This window comes from Suillus plorans (assembly GCF_016647745.1).
Source record: "Suillus plorans strain S12 chromosome Unknown HD556scaffold_146, whole genome shotgun sequence".
In the NCBI taxonomy this organism is placed as follows: domain Eukaryota; kingdom Fungi; phylum Basidiomycota; class Agaricomycetes; order Boletales; family Suillaceae; genus Suillus; species Suillus plorans.
Window position 1 is genome coordinate 1 of NW_024537530.1, and position 20944 is coordinate 20944.

Below are 20944 nucleotides of genomic sequence, written 5' to 3' on the forward strand. Positions count from 1 at the left end.
GTGAGAACTCTCATTTCGGTCATGCTTCTCGTTCTTCTAACATTTTTCCCTTGCAGTTTCACGACACGCGGCTCGTCATCGGCTCAAGGTCCCCTCTTGCCAGAACATCGAGAACACATTGGCAAACATCATGCCACACCAATGTACTTGCCTTACGTCCCATTCTGTCCTCGTGCCATGAATGCAATACTTATGACCCACCCTTCCATGCCTATCGATACACCTTGTGCGGTGAATGCATTACCCACAACTCACCCCTCTGTGCATATCAACACAGAGCCTCAATCCATGCATCCAGTGTCACAGTCTTGCACTCCACGGTCTCACTCTCCATCCCTTACTTCTGTTGTGGCTGTGAGTCAGGCACCAGTTAGTCGGCCAGATACTCCTTATGGTGGATCGAGTGTAGATTGTAGGAGTCGTCGAGTGTTGAATCGGGCAGATGAAGCGCCATACCGCAGAGCCAGCAGTTGTTCAAGAAGTCCCGATATGTCAGGTCGTGCCAGTACTCTATATGCTGGTCAGTGTCAATTCAGTGCATGTCCAGCTACGTTTCACGCTAACATTTCATCACAGGCGCTGGGTGTCAGCGGTTGTTGTCCATGCCTCCATCTAGTGGTGGGGAACATGATGTTTTGATGGACTATGACCTTCCTCTCCAAATGGAAATTGACCATGACATGCTTTCAATCCAGCCTTGAGCCACCAGTCTCGCCCTCACGATGGACATGAGTCCCATCGTTAATTCCAAATCCACAGATCTCCCACTCCAAACTCCTTCACTAGAGAGACCTTTTATAATGCCCTCCACCATTGAAACTCATCTTGACCAGCTTGTCACACAGCGCTTTCTCAAACTGTCTCACAACATGTTGACGCCGGCTTTGAAGGATGCTATTGACGCTATGATTCCTTCTATGGTCGAACATCTATCAGACGATATGAGAAACATCTCCATTCGCCACCAGCCTCACACTCGTAAGGAGGATTCTTCATCAGATACCCAAGCAAGTGACAGCGATGATGGTTTGGCACCTCATCCCCGGTGGAAGCGCCCCAGCAAGAGAGGCTCAAAGAATCATTTGCATGTATGTATGCTAACATTCCTATTTAATCATGGCAACTAATTATTGTAGGTTGCATTCCGCAGCTATCTACGAGAGAAAAGGGTACTCAAGGGTAAAAATGGCTCGCTACCTCAATCTCCTCCAATCGAAACCATTCAACCCTTCAACCACAATCACGACTGTTGTCCCACCCTAGACGACCTCTCCATCGACTGGAGCGACTCATTGAAGAAGTTTTCATGGAATACAGAAGTAATCAACATCCTAGTTGTAGACTTTCAATTAAAGATCAAGAACAGCACCTATGTGCAAGTTCTTTTCCATACAGAGGCCATGAGTCTTGACAATTTGCACTCATTGTGTATCGACAAGCTATGCCGAACTCAATTTGAGTGTCGGCAACGTATGCAGATTGGCAAATATTCCAATTTGGAGGAGATGAATTCTGTGTCTCGTGCATTGTTAGGACGCAATGAACAAAGACAATGCTTAGATAGGTGCAATACCCGAAAACATGGGGTAGGTGGACAGTGTTCTATCCTTGTATCATCTGAATGCCCTTTTAGACTCTTGAGAGACGTAGAAAAATAGTGTCACAAAATCGACACCGTAACCCTGACACTTGGGACACAATCGGGCGCATTATCAATCACTTAGACGTTGATGGAGTTAGCGGGGATGAAACGGACACACCAATCGGGGCGATACCAAAGGTAGTACGGCGAGTAGGCCTTCCATGGCTCAATCCCAACATCACTCAGTTACTACATGCTGTGGAAACATATGCTCCAGCAACCCATGAAGAAAATATGACCATTCCGATTGAAAACTCATCCCTTCTGCGTATCTTGGAGCAGAAACGTGCAGCTCAAAATTCCATTGCGATTCAACGGCTTCCACACAACTGGTATAACGACCACTGGTATAAAGCTAATTTGAGTAGTGCCCACGCTCTCCTGGAGACTCGCAAGTCATTGATTATCCCAGCATTGGAGCACTATCGTTCTCAGAAACAACCATAAACTACAATGTATGTCATTTTGGTCTCTGTTGTATTTATATCACTGAAAATGAATCTACTATTAATAGTGGTTGAATACTGGAGAGTAGATTACGGCAATGTCCGGCTGAGTTCCATTCACTATATAAGCCTCTAGATGTTGTTAGTGGTTTTTTTTTCTCGCATTAATCATTGCATCATCTACATATACCCATTTCGTCATACCCTGCATTTGTACAATAATATCCATTCATTGAACTATCATGTTCCCTATGCCCACTGTACAAGTGTCTGACGAGGCCAACGGCACCCCCCCTGCAGAACAGAAGACGCCCGAGCTGCTGCCACAGATACTGGCACCACCAAACGACACTCCCATCAAATGTACTTGCGCTACGATGCAACCCTTCACGACCAATACACGCTGCCGAAATACCACTCTCAACACTATGGGCAATGAGATAAGAGGATATCTCGTTGGTCCGATGCCAGCCGAAGAATTTCTCGAAGAATTCCTGTCGCCTACAATGATCCCAGATTATCAACCTTTAACATCCTTCTCAGAGGGCGCCTTCGCCAGCACGGTTTCTGCTGCCCTGGAGACCGAAGCTTATAATCCATTTGTAAGTGCTTCAACCATGAGAAGATTGTTATCAGCCTGACTACGAGTGCAGATCAACACTATGGAATCTTTTGCTCCCGGTCTATCGTTTATTGACACCCACAGCAATGCAGACAAGATAAACTGCAAAGCATTTTCCTTTCAAATCAAACCGGACATCTGTGTTTATGCCGATGGGATACCCCACGACAGACAATCCTCCTGTGATATATCCACCACAGAAGTGGTCGTTGAATTCAAGTGTGAACCACATCACAATCTGTTCTACACACCGGCACATGGCTCATCGCGCTTTATATCTGAGACCGACAAGGCCATGGACACGCTGGGACAAATAACGAGCTATGCTGCAGCTCAACTTGGCGCACAATATCGGACTCACGCATTCTCTGTCCTGATCGTCTGTGAACAAGCTTACATCTTAAGATGGGACAGGGAGGGAGTTACCGTTTCTTCCGCTATTTATTACAATAAAGAACCACATTTAGCAGAATTTTTCCATCATTACGCACAGGCATCACCTGCAGTCCGTGGTGTCGACACTTCAGTGACGCTCGCTAGTGTAGAAGAAGCTAGCCTTGCAAGATTGAAGTTGGACCTTCCTGCTTCCTGGCGCATGTTGAAAGTGACTGTGCCTGCTGTCGATAACTCTGACCCGATTACTTTGATTTTTCCTGCACCTCAACCTGTTGGTCGAACTCCTATAGGCCGGTGTACATGCACGTGTCCTGCGTATAACATTAACAACAAAAATGTTGTTATGTTCAAAGACTCTTGGCGGGTTGCCAACCCCGACATCTTACCAGAAGGCGAGACATACAAATTATTAGCAAAACACAAGGTTTCCAATGTTGTGTCGTGCATTGCGTGTCACGATGTACCCTCTCTTCCCCAACAAGCTCCGCAGACTCACAGGTTGGCGCATGCTCCTGGGCGTGTTCACACACCACGATCACTCCACATGTCCATTATTGCTTGGTTCTGAATATTGTGGGCAAAGAGTCTCATAAGTTCACAAGCTCTCATCAGCTTGTCTCAATCGTTCATGACACATTAATCGGTACATATTTTGTTTCCATCTTCTCCAAAGGCATTATTATATTCATATTGCTACAGCCCATAAGGAAGCATATCATAAAGCGGGTGTGTTGCATCGAGACCTTAGTGCTGGCAACATCGTCATCTACAAGGGCAAGGGCATCCTTATTGACTGGGACCTCTCAAAATTAATCACCATTCAAGGTGCTCAACAAGTAAATCGTACGGTTCGTTCATTCCGTGCCTAAGTTGGTTAGTTGTACTAAATTTTCTGTCACTAAGGGAACATGGCAATTCATGTCGGCTCACCTCATCCAACATAAAGACGCCAAACATGATGTTGAGGATGACATAGAGTCCAGTCTCTATGTCATTCTATGGATTGCCTTGATGTACACAATGACTCACTTAACCGTCCCCGCTCGAACATTGCTCGTGAAGGATGTCTTCGAAGTTGATGAATTGGAGGGAGTTGGATCATCTACCAAATCAGGTTTTCTCACCTCAAGAATGCATTTTTCGAAAGATGTATTTGTCAATCGCAAACCGCTAGACAGGCTTATTGTCGCTCTTGCAGAGCTCTTTGCGCTTCGGTATACTCTTGTCACTCAGGAGCAGCAGGATGTCTATGATCAGATGACCAAGTGGATGGAACGTCTAAATCCAGACGCCAATGAAATGACTCTCCTCACAAACATCATGAAGACAAATCCTGTTCACAAGATGAAAGAGCACATGGAGATCTTGAAGTCGCACGACAAGATACTGGCAGTTTATGATTTTCACCTTGGATTGGACGGCTGGCCTCAGGATCTTCCTGTATCACAAGATATTGCTTCCTACGTGAAGTACCACGTACAATGGCACTGCTTCACGAAGTCACAATGTTATTCATGGCCGGAACTCTCAACATCCAGCAAGAAACGTAGGTTCAAGGAAATCTAGCCATATGGGTGCTTGGCTCGGCTCAGTGGCTCGGTAATTTCATGTAGAAGCCTACCCATACTTTTCGAATATCCGCTTATGTCCTCTGTATCACAAATCAATTTTGTTTCGTTGATTGACATACGTGACCATTATCTGCTGTGATTACATTACTACAAACAATACTTGATATCATGCATTAAAAAAAATCGGACGAGTCTGTGATTGAACATTTGAACTTAGTGCCACTTGTTTTGATCCGCTACCTCCCTTTCTTCGAAAGTGTTCCACTTATACATCCCTACCCTCAAACTTTAATGATTTCCCTGGTGTTTTCAGTGTGTTGTCCTTTTCCTTCGTCTTGTTGTTCCATACTTCTTACTGCGTTGAATGCTATACTCCAACATGTTTTCGGTCCTGCCATTGAACGACTAATGCAAGAAGTGCACTCTGTTTCCCATAGGCGCAAGATTATTCGAAAGTTCAACAGAAAGGGAGATTTGGTTTGCCATCAACAGATATTTTATTACATTCTCTGGTAGCTAATTCACGCGAGTACTACTATTTTTAAGATAGACCCACAAGAAATCCGACACTACCCAATCATCTTTATAGTCGTTGAGGACAGGATGGCAGTGTAGAGACTCGCGCCTCTCAATGCCGGATATACGGCCCTATGAACCACATATTCCTTACATATTCCAGCTCTTATCCGAAGGATCAGTCATACGCGCTCCCGCACGCGCACCCTACGTACGCACCTCATTCGCATGCCTTATATGCACTCGTGCGCTTCCGCGCGCGTCCATGCGCCTCCCCTTAGGTCTTCTCGCGCCTACCCGTCCGTCCTATGTCCTCACTGATTTACTGGTGTGTTATTCTTATCTCTTTCACTGAATTGATGTGCACTCGGTCCGATCCCCGCGCTTACATACAGAAAGTCTATCTTAGACTTTAGATTATATTTAGAGTTGATATGGTTACTTGGTTCGGTACCACGCTCGGAAGCGCCGCATAGCGCTATCTCCCTTCTTAAATAGAGGGAAGTTCTTTTTACTTCGGGTACTACTTTTTCCCCCCATTTATCTCAGTATACTGCAAGTTGTATAGTGCACCTTAGTACTTGAAATCAGATTATACTTCTCCATCTGCTACAGCTCGCACCTCTACTATACTTGAAACCACATCCCTTATCACTCATAAGTGCGCTTCCGCATACGCGCGCGCCCCTCACATCTCGCGCGCCTTCGTGCACATTATCTTCTCGCGCCTACCAGCGCCCATCTAGTTGACAGAGTTTCCCTCCACCTTATTCGCAAGGAACTTCTCTCAGTAGCTATCCTTTGGGTCGAGTTGTATTCTCATATCCAGGTCTTGCTGTAGAGCCCCCTTCTTTAAGTGTTTTCACCCACAGTCAAGATTCCTCACCTTCAGCGGCTCTTCGCCTGGTGAAGTAAGTAAAGCAACTCGAGACAAGAAGCAATAGTATTCACCTCCGAAAAAACTACTTTCAATTTGGGAGTCAACTGAGCTTTTCAAGACCTTTGCACATTGAGGTGCTCGAGAGCTAAATGGATGACGAAACTCTACAAAGTAGATGTTAGCAGGCACCACAAAATCCAGCACAAGACACCTGCACAGAGACTACTGTTTAATCTAGTATAGGCGCTCAGATGATGAAAGTAGGAAAGGAAACCATGATACAAGCATCGCGTCTATTTGTAGTGAATCCCAATTTGGGAAGACCCACTGCCCGGTCCACAATCGACCAAATATGGTAGTGGTATTGTGTGACTAAGCAAACTTGAAACATCGAAGTACAAGACTTTAGGCGGTACAAGTAGGTAGTTACATGGAAAAACAGCTGTAGTACTAAGCATTGAAAGGGTTGGCACCAAATCGCGGAGGGAACCAGTTTTTTTGATGCAACCAACCCCTAGTATTCAACAAATGGGATGCGGGCATGTCAAAGTAACACATAAAGTGTCGAAAAGGCGCCTGATTGCAGAGCATGCATAAGGGCATTCACAAGCACGCAGATTATAGCAAACCGAACTAGTTGAACTGCGGTTGATGGGGATGGGGATGAAAGAGATGTTACATGCTCCTCTGGCATCTAATCCGAATCAGAAATCACCAACACTGAACAGAGCTCGCTTACCACATCACTCTCCCCCCATACTTTCATGCTACTATGCCCATTAAGGCAGGTGCCAGTGATAACAAGACACTTTGAGTGTCCTTCGTGAGACTAACTAATGTTAGTCTTATGTCATCAGCCGCTGGGCAACATGTCACTTACCACTACAGGTGTGATGCAATCGCCACGACTACCATGATCCAACTGTCCACGGTATGCACCTGTGGTGTAATCAAAAATTTGAGCAAACCCATCATCACCGCCCACGAACAGTAAGCCCGACTGTCGAGCAACAGAGATTTGCAAAGGAATATTGCGCAAAATCACATGGTTGAAGGACTGCACATGTGTGAGGTTGGGAATGGCATATTTGTCAACCCCGTCTTTGAGGTTGCTCACGAGCAAGTAATTGCCATCAAGAGCAGCATTGCCGCTGAAATGCGCCAGTTAATAAAAAGTCTAACAGTGTTAAATCAAAGCTGATGTACATTCTGCTTGAGACTTTTTGTGCCATTTGAGATCCCAAGGCTCTATCGAATAACAAAATCTGAGAACGCATCAGATGCAACAATCAGAATCTGAGGAACGTCGACTAACACATCACCACTTTCCAGGTATGACACCAATAATGAAGCACCCTTGTCATAAAAGTGGATGGTGCACGCAACATATACCTGCTTCTCGGGCTGAGAGACCATTGGTGTGAATGTCTCTTATAGATAAAATGTATTAGTAGACACACAACGCTACAATGGCTACGCACTGTCTGGTCTGAGGTTCCAAACTTGCGGGTGACCGTCGCCAGCACTCGCAAGTCTGCAATAATTGGGATCCCATGCAAGAGACTCAATCGCACCCAAATGGCCAATGGTAGCACTCCGGAATTCAAAAAGTGCCTAGCGTAATGACCATGAGTGTGAGCCAAACTCAATAAGCATATTATGCACTTACATCATATTCATACATTTGGATGTTGCCATTGGATGCTCCAAATGCGAACATAGTTTCTCCGCGATCATCGATGTCCGCCCAGATAATGGCACTAATATATCCTGCCGCTGGTGAATGTATTTCCTGGATCATTTCACCCGATGTGAGACTCCAAACAACAACACATCCATCATTACCTGTACACAATTTCAGCACAAGTATAGTAATGAAAATAACGAGTTACCTCCAGTAAGGAGCAATGATCCATGCTTGCTGACAGCCAATACATTGACCGCCTTAGTGTGACGATTCAGCGTGAAATTGTTGGCAAACTAGGTGGTGTCAACGAGCATAGCACCCTGATAGAATTCGATACATACCTCCATAGTCGAGGGATCTGATTATTGTCAGAGTGATTATCGGCATATAAGTATATTCGAATACACCATTAATCTAATGTTCAACAACAGGTCGAAACAATTGTTTGGACTTGCCATGGAGACAGCCAAGGCATCACCATGTATTTGAAATATGGCGAGATTGAAAACAATTGCGTAAAGCTCAATGACAATAAGTACAATGAATACAATTAAGCTGTGGTGAAGGAGCATGATCTACAAAACTACAAGAATGCACAATGAAATTCCAAGTAACGAAGTTGGGTCAGTTGCTACAGCATGGGATTCAAATCACCCTCTCACAACGATGACACCTTTAACACACGGTTCAAACCATATGCCAGAGCATCACCACGCGCCATCAGGCCATTGGCGGCGCGTGATATCGAAGACCTTGAATTGGGCATCGAATTATCCTTGAGATCTTATGACTTTGAGCTTGAGCGTCGTGACAATGTTGAGCCGAACAATTACCTATACATCGTGCTAACTGAAAGATATCAGGAGACACGAATGGGTTCAGCTATGGAGCTCGACCAACCCATCACTTTTAGTGGGACATATGGATGTCTGGACACCATTATGGCGGATGACGAGGTTAGCACGACTGCCAGTGATGGATCCACAACTTACGTGAGTGTCAGACCGGACCCCTCGCTGTTGTCCCGTCTGGAAGCCAGGCGCACATTCAGAGCGGGGAGAATCACTCTGCTAAAAGGGAGAGACTTGTCCGTGGCCTGCAGAAAACTGCGGATAAGTACTTGCTACGTCATTTTAAAGCAAATGACCTACACACCGAAGAGCTACATGAGCACATAAACATAGCACTCCGAGCCGCCATGCTGGGGGCCGATGTTGACAACATGGTGCCGTGCCCAAAGACCGCACATCACACTAAGTCCAAGGAGGGCGAGCCAGCAATAGTAAGGCAGAACAATGACCTAATAGTGAACTGTGCATCTGATACATCAGTAGATTCAGACGACAGACGAATATATCATACCTCCCACAATAGCATGATGCATCATGAATTGTGTTGCAAAGGGACTGCAGTCACTCCAGAATACACTGAGCGTAAAATCACAGGTACTAGATTTCGGGGAAGTGTATCCTGACACAATGCCAGGAGGATTGGACGTCATACAATGATGCATTATTACATTGGATGTACCACTACGTTAACTATGTACTACTGGACTTTGTAACATGGAGGGAAAGAAAAGAGTTTAGGAAACAGACTTGAGAGGCTTATATAGTGAATGAACCTCAGCCCGGGCATTGCCGGCAGCCACTCAGCCACTTGCGGACCGGTTATACGGATAATACCATCGGAGATCAAACTGGGTTTCATTCACTACTAAAGGGAGTGAAACCTTGTTAGCGGTCTGTTTCTTTTCTCCAACTATTATTATAATTGCTTCACTATTTACTGAGTACATTCGTAGTACATTAAAAATAAATTCATGTATGCAATAATTTAAATTGCAATAAGTGCTCCGCTGTCTAAGCAAACCGGGAAATACGGTACTGAGTGCCCCCCTAGCGGTGCACTGGTATGATCTAAGCGCAGTCCCAAAATTGCGGCCAAAATAAGGCACCCCAACATATTCGTGTGCATGCTCAGCATATTTCTTAACGCTTCTCGCCTAACATAGTCATTATTTATTCTCTTGTCAAATGTAGACCAGAGTTAAAATATAGTACAGTACACATCCTAATAATGCATAATGCATAAAAAATTATAACAAATCAGGATCCAATCTTTTCGAGACGCACCAAGTCATCCATTCATAGAAATGAGCTTGGTCCATATATTGCTGTTAATGTACAATTTTTTGCGCCCAAGAATGATTTTCTAGTGATTTGTTTGTATTTTATTTATTTATGCATTATTAGGATGTGTACTGTACATATTTGATTATGCAACATTTTTAAGATTTACTATTGAATATGAGTGTGAGTCATAGACGTAACATGTCCTTTATCTGGCCAAGAATCTAACAATACATCAGCTTGCGCCCACATATTAAATATTTTTCATCCAGTCATATCCATCATTTGATCATGAATTTTAAATTACAACTAATGGTGAACATTTTGCGACTCTGTTCTTAGATCCTAAATGCGAAGATAGCCTTGTAAATATTAATAATTTGTCCCCGAATTTGAGTAGGATATGTTATAGAGTCATATTTGGCTGCGTCTCAGGTGTCACCTCACCTCGACAGCAACACTATATATGGCTAAATGATTACGGTGACTGTAACGCTGTCATGGGGGTCCGAAGTTACGCCCGGTGGATGTCATTTCCCCCACCTCTTGGTCTTGTCAATAACGGGCAACAAACAGTGGAACACATCCCTCCCATGTTAGCATCTTTCGCCATCTAAGTATCTTCTGGCCTATCAGCACCGTTACTATTCATCCCGTACGTCGCACTAAGGACGAAATGGACATGCTCATGAAGAGCGAGTTGGGCCTGCAAGACAAAGACCCCCGGTTCTGTGGGAGGAGGACCTCCAGCTTGCGACCTCCATCCTTCAAATCCTCATCCCGCAATCCAATCTTGGAAAATCGGAAATCAAAAAAATCGCTCACATCAAGAAAGTACCGGGGGGCAACACTCAAATATATGGGGCTCCCGTTTTCGATAAACAATGGAGGCTCAACGTGAAGGATCCCTTTCCGAGTCAGAGGAAACGTAAGATGCCAGTTCGGCGTGCCCCGTTGCAGACTCAAATCGAGTCGCAGATAGATACCGACGTGGAAGAGGATTTCATGCCAGAGACGAAAGGCAGCTTGGAAAAGCATGTTTTCGTCAAAGCTGGAAGGAAAAGAGCAAACTTGAAGTCTGCAGAGGAGCCGGAAGAAAAGAATTGGGAGCGTCTTTTCCGGGCGATATACTATTATATGCGCGAGATGCTCAAGGAGCAAATTCAAAAGCGCAATAGTGGTCACTCGCGACCCTTTCACCCTCTACCTTTCAGAGAACTACCAGATCTCCGGTACTGGTCCTCAGAGTTCGCTATCAGTCCTTTTCCGGACGCCACCGATTCGTGGAAGTCTGGTCTTGTCCTCCTGGACTACAAGCTCCGAAAGTTAGACTCCTCCGAAAAGTCCTGGAAGGACGTCCTCACAGGAATCGAGATCACCCAATCTGATCTTTCCAGCGATCGCAAAATTCCTTTGTTCTTGGGCATCGTTACCAAGGGTTATCTGATGATGCGGGAGCAACCATGGCGTCGTTTTGTCCTGCTTTTCAGTATCTCCAAATTCAAACTTCGTGCCCATTATATAGATCGCTCTGGCTTGGTGATATCAGAACCACTCCAGATTGATAGATTCCCCGTACGTTTTGTCGACGTCTTAAATACCACTACTTTGGCAAATCGTTCCTCCCTTGGCTTTGATCCAACAATTCACATCTGCAACTCTTGTAGCACCGTCCCAAGTCACACCAATTTGCCGGACGGCTTCGATACCATGCTTCCCGGGGCGATAGGCTGGGTTTACGATAACGACCAGAACGTGTATTGGATCATGGAGATTCTATGGAAAAGCCGCGGATTTTTCAAGCGCGGAACCGTCTGTTATCGCGTTCGAGACAAGTTTGGTCGGGAGTACGCGCTGAAGGATTGTTGGGTCAACGAGGACGTCAAGGATGTCGAAATAGACTTTCTGAAAGCGGTCGACGGCATCCAAAATGTGGTTCAACTCGTCAAATATTGGGATGTACTTTATGATGGGCAGCCCGACTCCACATCGCACATTCGCAGTCATTGCCCGACATTCGTATTCAAGAAAAAAATTCATCGCCGTATTCTCTTGACACCCTGTGGGCTTCCACTGACGCAATTCAACGACATACTTGAGCTTATCGGGGTTTTTCGTGACCTCGTGGTTGGTGAGTTTTGTTCGCAAACACGAAGTCCTCTTTAATCACCATGAATTGTAGCCCACAAAGCCATGGTTGGCCGACGTGTCCTTCATGGAGACCTCAGCCCTAATAATATTATCATTTACGAAGGAAAAGGCTACTTCATAGACTTTGACCATGCAAAGTTTCTCGATGCTGATGGAAAAGCTGACGAGAGTCCACGTGGTACTGTGCGTCGTGTTTTTTTTTCTGCTTATGTTGATCTCATAGTTTACAGGGAACCATACCATACATATCCTTCCGCGTTCTTCGCCTAATGGGAGATGGTCATTCGGTCCGACACACGCCCTGCGACGATCTCGAGTCGCTCTTCTATATCCTACTTGAATTCACTGTTGTGTATTTAGGACCCAAGGGTGCACTGGCCCCCCGACTTGACGAGGAGAATTTGCATCGGGACCCCGTTCGGAGGTGGGGGATCGACTATGAGAGTTTGACCTTTGATAGTCTCGCGACCAGCAGCATGTGGAAGCGTGAATTCATCCATGGTCTCACTGATCCCCCGCTAGTCACCTCGTACTTCACACCCTGCCGCCCCCTCCTCGATGAGTGGCGTCAGGCGATTTCATTCGCAAGTACTCAGTTGACGGCCATCTCTCACGACAACATTTGTGATGTTCTAACACGGGAGTTAAGCTCGATCAGTCAGCAACTTGCCCAAACACCTCCTCCTGCACTTCCATCCACGCTGGAGCCAACGATAGCTCTGTCGCCTTCTCCTGCACCACTCACATCACAGCTGGTTACAACCGTCGCCGCGTCGCTTACAGTGTCTCGATCTGTGCCTGTTCGTGCGACATCTGTCCCCTTGCCGCTTCCTGATCCTCCCTTAGCTGTCCGTCGCCCTCGTCGTCCAAACCGGGTGCCTGGCAAACGCTAGCTAGCTGGTTCGGTTTCCGTTCACGGTATACATTTTTGTAGAGTATGTCCCCCACAAAACGCAATCACTACATCCGATACCTCGTATATTCATCTTGATTTTTCGTCGAAGCATTTCTCAGAAACGTGAACTCTTCTTCAATCTCGGTTTCCGTCATTTTCGCAAAACAAATTCAGTACGTTTGACATCTCATATTTCTCCGTTCAAGCATCTCCCGCAAATGTGGACTTTCGTAAGTCTTACCCTTCGTCTTGCGTATAATTCTATGCGGCGTTCACTTGAACTAAACAAATTTCCTTCATTGCACCCTTGGAGCAACTCACAATCGGTCACATTGTCAGTCACTATATCCAGTCGCTGGAACTCTCCACTCAAAGTGGAGAAGTCGGGCCAACGTCTGATGAGTTATCAGGGATGCTTGAAGTCTGTTATGCAGGCAGGTGTCTCGATGGCCCTGGACGTCGCCATCCTCGCTATTCCAGGTTTAGGAACATCAGCAATGGCACAGACATTGTGCTCCTGTTCCTTGATTTTAGGTGTCGGGTGCATTTTTGCAGGAAATATGGTGCAACACTTCGGCGAGAGAATGGGATCTCTAGATTTCGCGGTTCGGTTCACTTCACATATCTGCAGCCCGACCCTGACATTACAAACTAGGCATACTACCTTCGTAAGAAGAGAATGGTGCTCATCATCATTACAAGCATACCAACTTTTTTTTGCGTACTGAGGTAAGTAACCTGGTTATAATCACTTTGCATTGCTCATCGACTGGTTAGCGTGATCGGGTCCATCTTAGGATTTCTTTCAGGTGTCATTAGGGACTTTAGTCCATCTGCGCCCCTAATCATCACATGCATTATTACTCTTTGCATTGTGGCGTGCCTCTTACTTGTGTTGTTGATTTCTAGCTATGGTCCAGGTCTGACTCGAATGCGGCCGCAGTGAATTTCCCTGTCCTAAAATGGATGTAATCCAGGAGTCGCATAGATTTGGGTCACTCAGGCGCCATGATCCTGGTAGACGAAGGGCATAAAGCAGAATAAAGGGGAGAGTGTAACGGTAATTACGGTTCTTCCAAACGGACGTTGTACGAAGTCTCGAAAGTGTCGTCTTTTATGATGTATTCATCCTGTTTTCTGTCCGCGATATCCTTGTATTTGGGCATTTGTCTTCCTGATTTGTCGATCTATCAACGACTGATATGGCCAAAGAAGTCGGGCCAACGTCTGATGAGTTATCAGGGATGCTTGAAGCTTGTCCTCGCCTGCAAAATCTTGTGATTAGGAAATCTGGCCCGCTGGCTGGACTTTCACGTCAGGTATCACTCCCGCTGCTTCAGCGGCTTCACTACGAATATTCGTGCATCGGAGGTGACGTCAGGCCATTTAGTTCCTCTTGGCCACTACTACAATAGTTACATTATTCTTGCTAGTACTGTAGAAGAGGCAGGTCTGGTCTCGACCAGACCTGCGCTCAAGAAGGAATTTGATAAGTTGCACGAACGCCATAGATGTTGGCGATCGTATGCGGGGAACTGGCGCGAAGACCACCTGAGCATGGAAAGTGCTTCTCCGGGAGAAAAACAGGAGGTCCAATGATCGCCATCAACCCTTGGCGCGAGGACGAACGAGTCAGCCTACTAGTGTTTAATCAGCCCACATGACGGACTCTGAAGCGGAGGGCTGAACTTCCCTGTTGTCCATATTCATCACTTCCGTGTCCGCTGTAGTATCAACCTAGTATCCGTCTTGTTGTTATGACGTTTACTCACTTGGTATGACCTTGAAGTAAAAATTTCTGACAGCCTGACGACCTCAGCGATGCCACGAATCTGATTCAAGGAGACTGCCGTCCCCTTGTAGGTGCTCGTGGCAAGTACCAAGCCTTCGTGGAAAACTGTCCCAGGTGCAGGTCCGCTGCTTTGCGACAACATAGATCATCTTGTCAAAATGGTACTTCTTCCATCACTGTATCGCGTTACAAGTGTCACGAGTGAGATATATCGAAGGTGTCCGGAAGGTGATTGCTTTGCCAGACGCACTAGCTTTTGACATGTTTCGAGATCGATGCAGACGTCCGTGAAGCATAAAATGCTTGGAACTGTGAGGTAGTAAGTTTTATGCAGCATCGTTACAATTGTAGCGTGTATTCACTGGGTACATCCTGATGCCAATAGTCTTGTATACATTATTGGCTTAATTTGTGATGGTATGATCAGAGATGGGATTGGTGTTGGTATTGGCAGAAGCTCGTCTAAGATGCATCCCTGCGCACTCTGTCAGTTTAGAGTTTTTTCAATAACATGATAGCTTACCCTGCGCATTGCAGATGCTTCTTCATCGCTCATCGCAAGCTCCCTCGTGTAAATATGCGGGTCAGTCATGTATGTATGAACTAGTACTGTGTAATTGTAGATGACCAAGATGATTCATAAGTGGTAGGGTGGTTGGCATGGTGAGGGTATGATTGGGGTTATGGACTGTGATCGGCAAGTATCAGCTTGTATAAGATTCATCCCTGCACGCTATTTAGTTTAGAATGTTCTACATGAACCAAGGACTTACCCTGCGCGATGCCGATCTTAGGCGTTGGATCAGGCGAGTGCAAGCGCGTGCACTGTTGCGCATCAACCGCGTTATCAGGGACGGTGTTGGGGGGTTAGGGGCCTCGAGTTCGTAAATCAGGAACTGCGTGTGTGACGCAGTATTACTGAACACATTACCACCGTGACCTTTGACGCGAGGTATTCGAGTTGTGTCTGTGAAAATGGGTGTATTGTGGTAGATGAGATTCACGTGCGATAAACTTACGATATTGTCCACGTTGATGCCGACGTGAGGTATATTCAGAACGCGAGACATGTTTTTGGTCTGACATTTAGATATAGATGGGTACGTTTGAACGATAATCTATTTTCTTACCGTAATTGTTCCTTTTATAGCAGTTATAAGTGGTTGATTAAGATGACGATTGAATCGTATTCAGATCAACCATTATGTAATAGTGTTTTGTCTCTAGCTTACGTCATGTTGCTTGCACTGGCTTATCATCGACATCTTGCTGAAACCGGTTCTTGGGGTATGAATAAGTTCGTCATCTTGCTGCTGAAGCAGGACAGGACTATACCATCCGTCAAGAGGGTGAATGACCGGGCATTTTGGGGGTAGACGTGACTAGATCTTTGGGGGACCGTATCAGTAAACTCTCTGATTCTACCATCCTACGAGGCTGTTATTCGGCATGCACTAGAACGAAAATTCCGAAACTTGATAGACTTGCCTTATGATCATTTCCCTCGCCACAAGCCCAACCAGTGCCGACGGATACTATCGATCGTCATATTGATGAACGCTAGCCTGCGGGAAAAGGCGGATTACCGTATCTCGGTTACGGTCCATTCTTGATGAAAAAGCGTGACTCACGAAATTACGTCGGGCGCAAAAAACTTGAGATCTGTAGTAGTAGCAAGTGGCTAACAAGCTGGTGATGATCCGAATGATGCTACAACTTGCAGGCTTGTCGGTTTCGTGATGCCGGTCGAAGATGTGCAAACCGAGCGGGCACCGATGCAAACGGGCAGACTCTTGCAAGATTTCCTGAGTCATAAGTACTTGAGTAATTAAGCTGCTCGGGACGCTCTCTCATTGGTGAACTCGCTAGTGTGTGGATTTATTTCGGAGTCAAACGCGTCCGAGTCCCTCGAGCTGAAGCTGTTAGGGAACTCCGCTTGCCTCATCACCCTGAGATCTTAGCGTAAAATGCTACACGCTCGACTGTAGACTAACTCTGCTCCGGCATTTGAACTTCACACAATCTGAATCCCTTATGACTTGTTTCGTGAGTCATGCTTTTTGGCGTGGAAGCATGGTTATTGGTAACACAGCGACGCGAAGAATTTTAAAAGTGTGACTCACGGACATGACGGTCCATCCGAATTACATATAAACCCGTACTATCCCTGAGTTAGTAACGGTCTATTCGTGAGTCGCTTTTTCGCGAATATCTTCATGACTCAAGTACCGTACATTACTTGCATTGCGCGACCAAAACCATCATTAACGCATCACGTTTCCACGCCAAAAAGTGACTCACAGAATGGGCAGTCTCACGAACAGACCGCTACGTAGGGTATAGTAATTGTAGTAAGTAGCTTTTTTATCGTGGAGTCAGCTGCACTGGCGGCAGGATGGTCCAGCGCACTCCTTCTCATGCCAGTTGTGTTTAGAACACCGAAAATCGGACCTGCTTCAAGACATCTAGATCTGCACCGTAGCACGTGCAGTAGCAGCCTATCAATGTGTTGTGTAAATACAAAATACAAAATATATTACATACACTTTGACGTCCAGATAAATCAAAGTGCCCATCAGGCTGATTGTACGCGAGGGACAGCCTCAAAACGAAAACGTAAATGAGCGCAATCTCTCCCTGCTCCATGGCGCACATGGGATTAGGAAATATTGTCCTGGTGCTGAAGCGAGATGTCGCCGGGGTTATAAACTAATTGCACTCGCACTGTAAGTTCAAGTTCTCGTTGCAACTTGCGCCACAGACCGCATCCGTTCTGCTCCTTTTCCAAAGTTACATTGGACGCTCCTTACGATGCAGTACCCGGACGAGGTCAACGATCTTGCCCAGCTAACAATGGAGGAATTTGTTGGCCATTCCCAGCACCTTTTTAAGCAGATTAAAGATCGTCCTTCAGAGGTAGACTTTATTCGCTTCGTATTGGCAGGTAGGGCTGGGCAGCAGGCAACTGACGAGCCCGACGACTGTCATGTCACTTTGAATTGCCTGCAGGGCCTCCCTCCTCTTCCTCAGACTCGCATCAGTCGGGACCTTGACTCTGCCATTGGGGTATCTTGCACGTTACCCTATACAAGTGCTTTGGCGATCTGGCCCATTCCTCCTTTCAAGGAGGTGCTGACGAAAGATAATCATGCTCAGAGTCATGCATACAATGATCAGGTGAGACTAGTCAATGTTAGTCGCTAGTGGCGTATTCTGATGATCACGGTACCAGGGCGATAAGATTCTCGTTCCCATGCACAAAATTCCTAACGTGCCGTTGGGCAAAGTCCAACAAAGACATGTCGTGCGAATATTCTTTCCTCGGCTCTACAGTGCAGACGGTGCAGCTATGGTGTCTCAAGAGAACTTGGCCCTCGTCTACGACCGTTGCCTCCGCCCCACATTAGCAGAAGTTCTGCCGGAATTTGCTGATCGGGCGCCAACATCATATGCTGCCGCATACATGCAGGCGAAGACTCGCGCCGGGGGGCTCGCGTTCAACACCCTAGACGTCCCTTGGAATAGATTGGAAGAAGTTGCCACAGTATTGCTAGCCAAACTTCAGGAGCAGGAGCCTGCTTTCAGGGACGCGTATTTTGTCCACGAGCTGAGGGGAACGAAGGGGGGTACTATACACGATGGCGAGAAAGATTGGGAGCGACAGATGGCTTTCGAAGATATGTTCGAGCATGTCGATGTCGATAATTTGAACCCTCAGGAGTGGCTGGTCGATGTCGCTTTGACCATTGGAGTAGAGGGACATGTCGTCACATGGCGCAAGTCTTGTCACCGGGACCTCCTCAGACATCTCATGCCTCGCGCATGCCCTCAAAAAGTCGCTGCTCTTACCAAGAACAAGCGAAAGTTCCACTTTGATCGCACCCTGCAGATCAAAGAGTTAGCCGGCTTCCGTGCAACCACGGCCAACTTTAAAGATAACGATGAAATAACATACGTGCAGGCCTATTGCACTGAGAAGAATGCGTCGTACCAGCTCCACCCAGGGGTGTTCCGCCGCCGACAACCCAAAGAGCTTTTGCAAAAGAAGACCGAACAGAAGATAGTGGACGACCTGGATGTCATGAGCCAAGTATTTTACGAATGCGCTGGCGAAGGAAATGTGGAAGGACGTGATGGCTGCGCCCGCTTGGAGATTCGGATTCCACTGGACAAGGCTCGGGACTCTTTGGTGACTCTCCCTCGTGATATGGTTGAGCGCTGTGTGGTTGCCATCAGTAGACGTGTATGGTGGTAAGAACGCACCTGTGTCGACATCATTGCGAGCTGACAGTGTCCCAGGCTTCACATCTATTATCGCCTGGCTGGAATCCGTCTAGTGCTCAAAGACTCGGTCAAAGCCGATCCAAGGGTACGTACCCTGGACCCCACACTGGGCCTGGGAGCGATATGTATTTACATGATGAACGCATGTTTCACTCGTCCTGCTGAGGGTTTCGGGTGGGAGAATTTGATTGAGAATTGTTGCCAGCGAGTGCTTGAAGACCTCGAAGCGGGCGATGAAGACGCCCCTACCGTACCGATCCTATATGACAGCGGCATATATTTCATCTGTGACATTGTCATGAATACAGGACGCACCACATTTCTACGACTACCGCTACAGAGGACCTTTGACCCGGAGTCCATAGCTCGTATTTACCACCAAGCGTCCATAAATGACGTCAAGGCCTCGTTTGATTGGAGTAATGTTGTACCCAGCAAGCAACTGCCCAACGCTGCGAGAACACACAATCGCAACCGGAACACCAGAAATGTCGATGATGTCAGAGATCCGGAACGTCGGGTCTTAGATATTGAAATTAGGGGCGTCCTTGTCAAACCTGCAGTACGCTTGGCAGGCAAGGACGTGGACTTGCATGTCTTGAATGGGGGCGATGAGCGAGACCTCAACGAGGCCGGGGACGATCCGCAAGACGAACCCTCAGTTGGCCAGCGTGTTGCGAAGATCTATGAGCAGTTTATCTTTGACGTCATCGAACAAGCACCCAACAGGAAATCTAAGCGGGAGGGTTCATACCTCACCATCCCTGTCCACAGACGCATGGATCTAGCACAGCCGGAGCTGCTACAGATCCTTGAGCTGCCATTCGATCAAGCTCAGTACTGCGTATGCACGCCAGATCAGTGGAAAATGCATTTTGACCGCATTTTTCCTTCTTCCGTCCAGGAAGCTCGACTCAGTGGTCAGAATTTTCCTAGTTGCTCCTACTACAAGAGTTACATTGCTCTTGCTAGTAGTGTAAGCGTCGCAGATCTGGTTAAGATCAGAGATGTGCTCAGGAAGGAATTTGATAAGCTGGCATGGGCGCCATGGACATCGACGGATCGTATGTGGGGAACAGGCGCAAAGACCAGTAGAGCATGGAAAGTGCTTCCTAAGGAGAAAAAAGGTGGCCCGATGATCGCCATCAACCCTCGGCGCCAGAATCAACGAGTCAGCTTACGTGCGTTTGATCAACCTAGCGAGGATAATGTGACGGACTCTGGGCAGGAGGACTGAACTTTCTTGTTGTTCATTACTTCCGTCTCCGTTCTGTGCTATCAACCTAGTCTGCGTGTTGTTGTTAATCTGCATTTTTGTTATGATGTTTACTTACCTTGGTATGACTTTGAAGTCAAAATTTCCAACAGTTCCTGTCGCGGCCCACATTATGTTGCACGATGAAGAACCGAGTACACAATGAAGCAGTGCAAGGCTCTTTGACCAAACACACTGTAATGATAATTAGAATCACAGTACGCAAGATTTCAAACGACGATGCTCACATATTGTCGTCCACAGTGAGGAGCGAATAGGATCACGATTACTGGTTCGGTCACGTTGCAGGTTGAGCGTGGAATTGGGCAGTCGAGACCTGAAGTGAACAAGACACATGCAAGAGAGAACGACATAGCAACAAGCAATCACTGACTAACTTAAGAAAGTCTTGGGTGCTGTTTTGGACAGCGAACCTCCGAGTCATCCACCACAAAAATTGGGCAACTGAGAGATTACCCGATATGGGTCCAGTTTGTGTCTTGTTACCAGAGAAATTTGTGCGTCTGATGACTCTGATCCATTCTCTACCCTACTGTGCTAATTAATGCATCTACTTGCTTCGCATCCATGCCCGAAAAATCATACGTTGCCCTTTTCTTTCAACACTTTGGCGCGCTCTGGAGGCCTATATAGTGGAGGAGGGACAATATTCAG

At 46.5% G+C, this 20944-nt stretch overlaps 9 protein-coding genes across 9 annotated transcripts; 7 read left to right on the forward strand and 2 right to left on the reverse strand.

The window, feature by feature from the left end:
* Positions 1-207: 207 nt before the first annotated feature.
* Positions 208-701, forward strand: HD556DRAFT_1451768 (uncharacterized protein; the record flags this gene model as incomplete). The annotated part of the gene is made up of 2 exons (XM_041308024.1): positions 208-520; positions 577-701. 2 exons carry the CDS (start codon positions 208-210, stop codon positions 699-701), a joined length of 438 nt encoding a protein of 145 aa, XP_041151917.1.
* A 168-nt stretch (positions 702-869) lies between these two features.
* HD556DRAFT_1315065 (uncharacterized protein) lies at positions 870-2089 on the forward strand (the record flags this gene model as incomplete). The annotated part of the gene is made up of 3 exons (XM_041301070.1): positions 870-1088; positions 1137-1586; positions 1634-2089. The coding sequence occupies 3 exons, from the start codon at positions 870-872 to the stop codon at positions 2087-2089; spliced, it is 1125 nt and encodes a 374-aa protein (XP_041151918.1).
* Positions 2090-2330: 241 nt separating this feature from the next.
* On the forward strand, positions 2331-4672 carry HD556DRAFT_1451770 (uncharacterized protein; the record flags this gene model as incomplete). Its single annotated transcript, XM_041308025.1, has 5 exons — positions 2331-2690; positions 2742-3652; positions 3709-3749; positions 3806-3954; positions 4010-4672. The coding sequence occupies 5 exons, from the start codon at positions 2331-2333 to the stop codon at positions 4670-4672; spliced, it is 2124 nt and encodes a 707-aa protein (XP_041151919.1).
* Positions 4673-6617: 1945 nt separating this feature from the next.
* On the reverse strand, positions 6618-8107 carry HD556DRAFT_1451771 (WD40-repeat-containing domain protein; the record flags this gene model as incomplete). The annotated part of the gene is made up of 9 exons (XM_041308026.1): positions 6618-6767; positions 6813-6902; positions 6954-7224; positions 7280-7321; positions 7389-7503; positions 7555-7687; positions 7743-7918; positions 7966-8053; positions 8102-8107. 9 exons carry the CDS (start codon positions 8105-8107, stop codon positions 6618-6620), a joined length of 1071 nt encoding a protein of 356 aa, XP_041151920.1.
* Positions 8108-8398: 291 nt separating this feature from the next.
* HD556DRAFT_1451772 (uncharacterized protein) lies at positions 8399-9139 on the forward strand (the record flags this gene model as incomplete). Its single annotated transcript, XM_041308027.1, has 3 exons — positions 8399-8716; positions 8764-9042; positions 9095-9139. The coding sequence occupies 3 exons, from the start codon at positions 8399-8401 to the stop codon at positions 9137-9139; spliced, it is 642 nt and encodes a 213-aa protein (XP_041151921.1).
* A 1686-nt stretch (positions 9140-10825) lies between these two features.
* Positions 10826-12936, forward strand: HD556DRAFT_1451773 (uncharacterized protein; the record flags this gene model as incomplete). The annotated part of the gene is made up of 3 exons (XM_041308028.1): positions 10826-12023; positions 12075-12226; positions 12274-12936. 3 exons carry the CDS (start codon positions 10826-10828, stop codon positions 12934-12936), a joined length of 2013 nt encoding a protein of 670 aa, XP_041151922.1.
* Positions 12937-14585: 1649 nt separating this feature from the next.
* HD556DRAFT_1315070 (uncharacterized protein) lies at positions 14586-15800 on the reverse strand (the record flags this gene model as incomplete). The annotated part of the gene is made up of 7 exons (XM_041301071.1): positions 14586-14675; positions 14711-14855; positions 14981-15039; positions 15254-15339; positions 15504-15555; positions 15662-15697; positions 15750-15800. 7 exons carry the CDS (start codon positions 15798-15800, stop codon positions 14586-14588), a joined length of 519 nt encoding a protein of 172 aa, XP_041151923.1.
* Positions 15801-17977: 2177 nt separating this feature from the next.
* Positions 17978-18985, forward strand: HD556DRAFT_1251332 (uncharacterized protein; the record flags this gene model as incomplete). The annotated part of the gene is made up of 1 exon (XM_041299006.1): positions 17978-18985. A coding segment is annotated over one exon (1008 nt), but the record flags the coding sequence as incomplete, so codon positions are not given.
* A 327-nt stretch (positions 18986-19312) lies between these two features.
* Positions 19313-20251, forward strand: HD556DRAFT_1251330 (uncharacterized protein; the record flags this gene model as incomplete). The annotated part of the gene is made up of 1 exon (XM_041299005.1): positions 19313-20251. The coding sequence occupies one exon, from the start codon at positions 19313-19315 to the stop codon at positions 20249-20251; it is 939 nt and encodes a 312-aa protein (XP_041151925.1).
* Between the last annotated feature and the right edge of the window lie 693 nt (positions 20252-20944).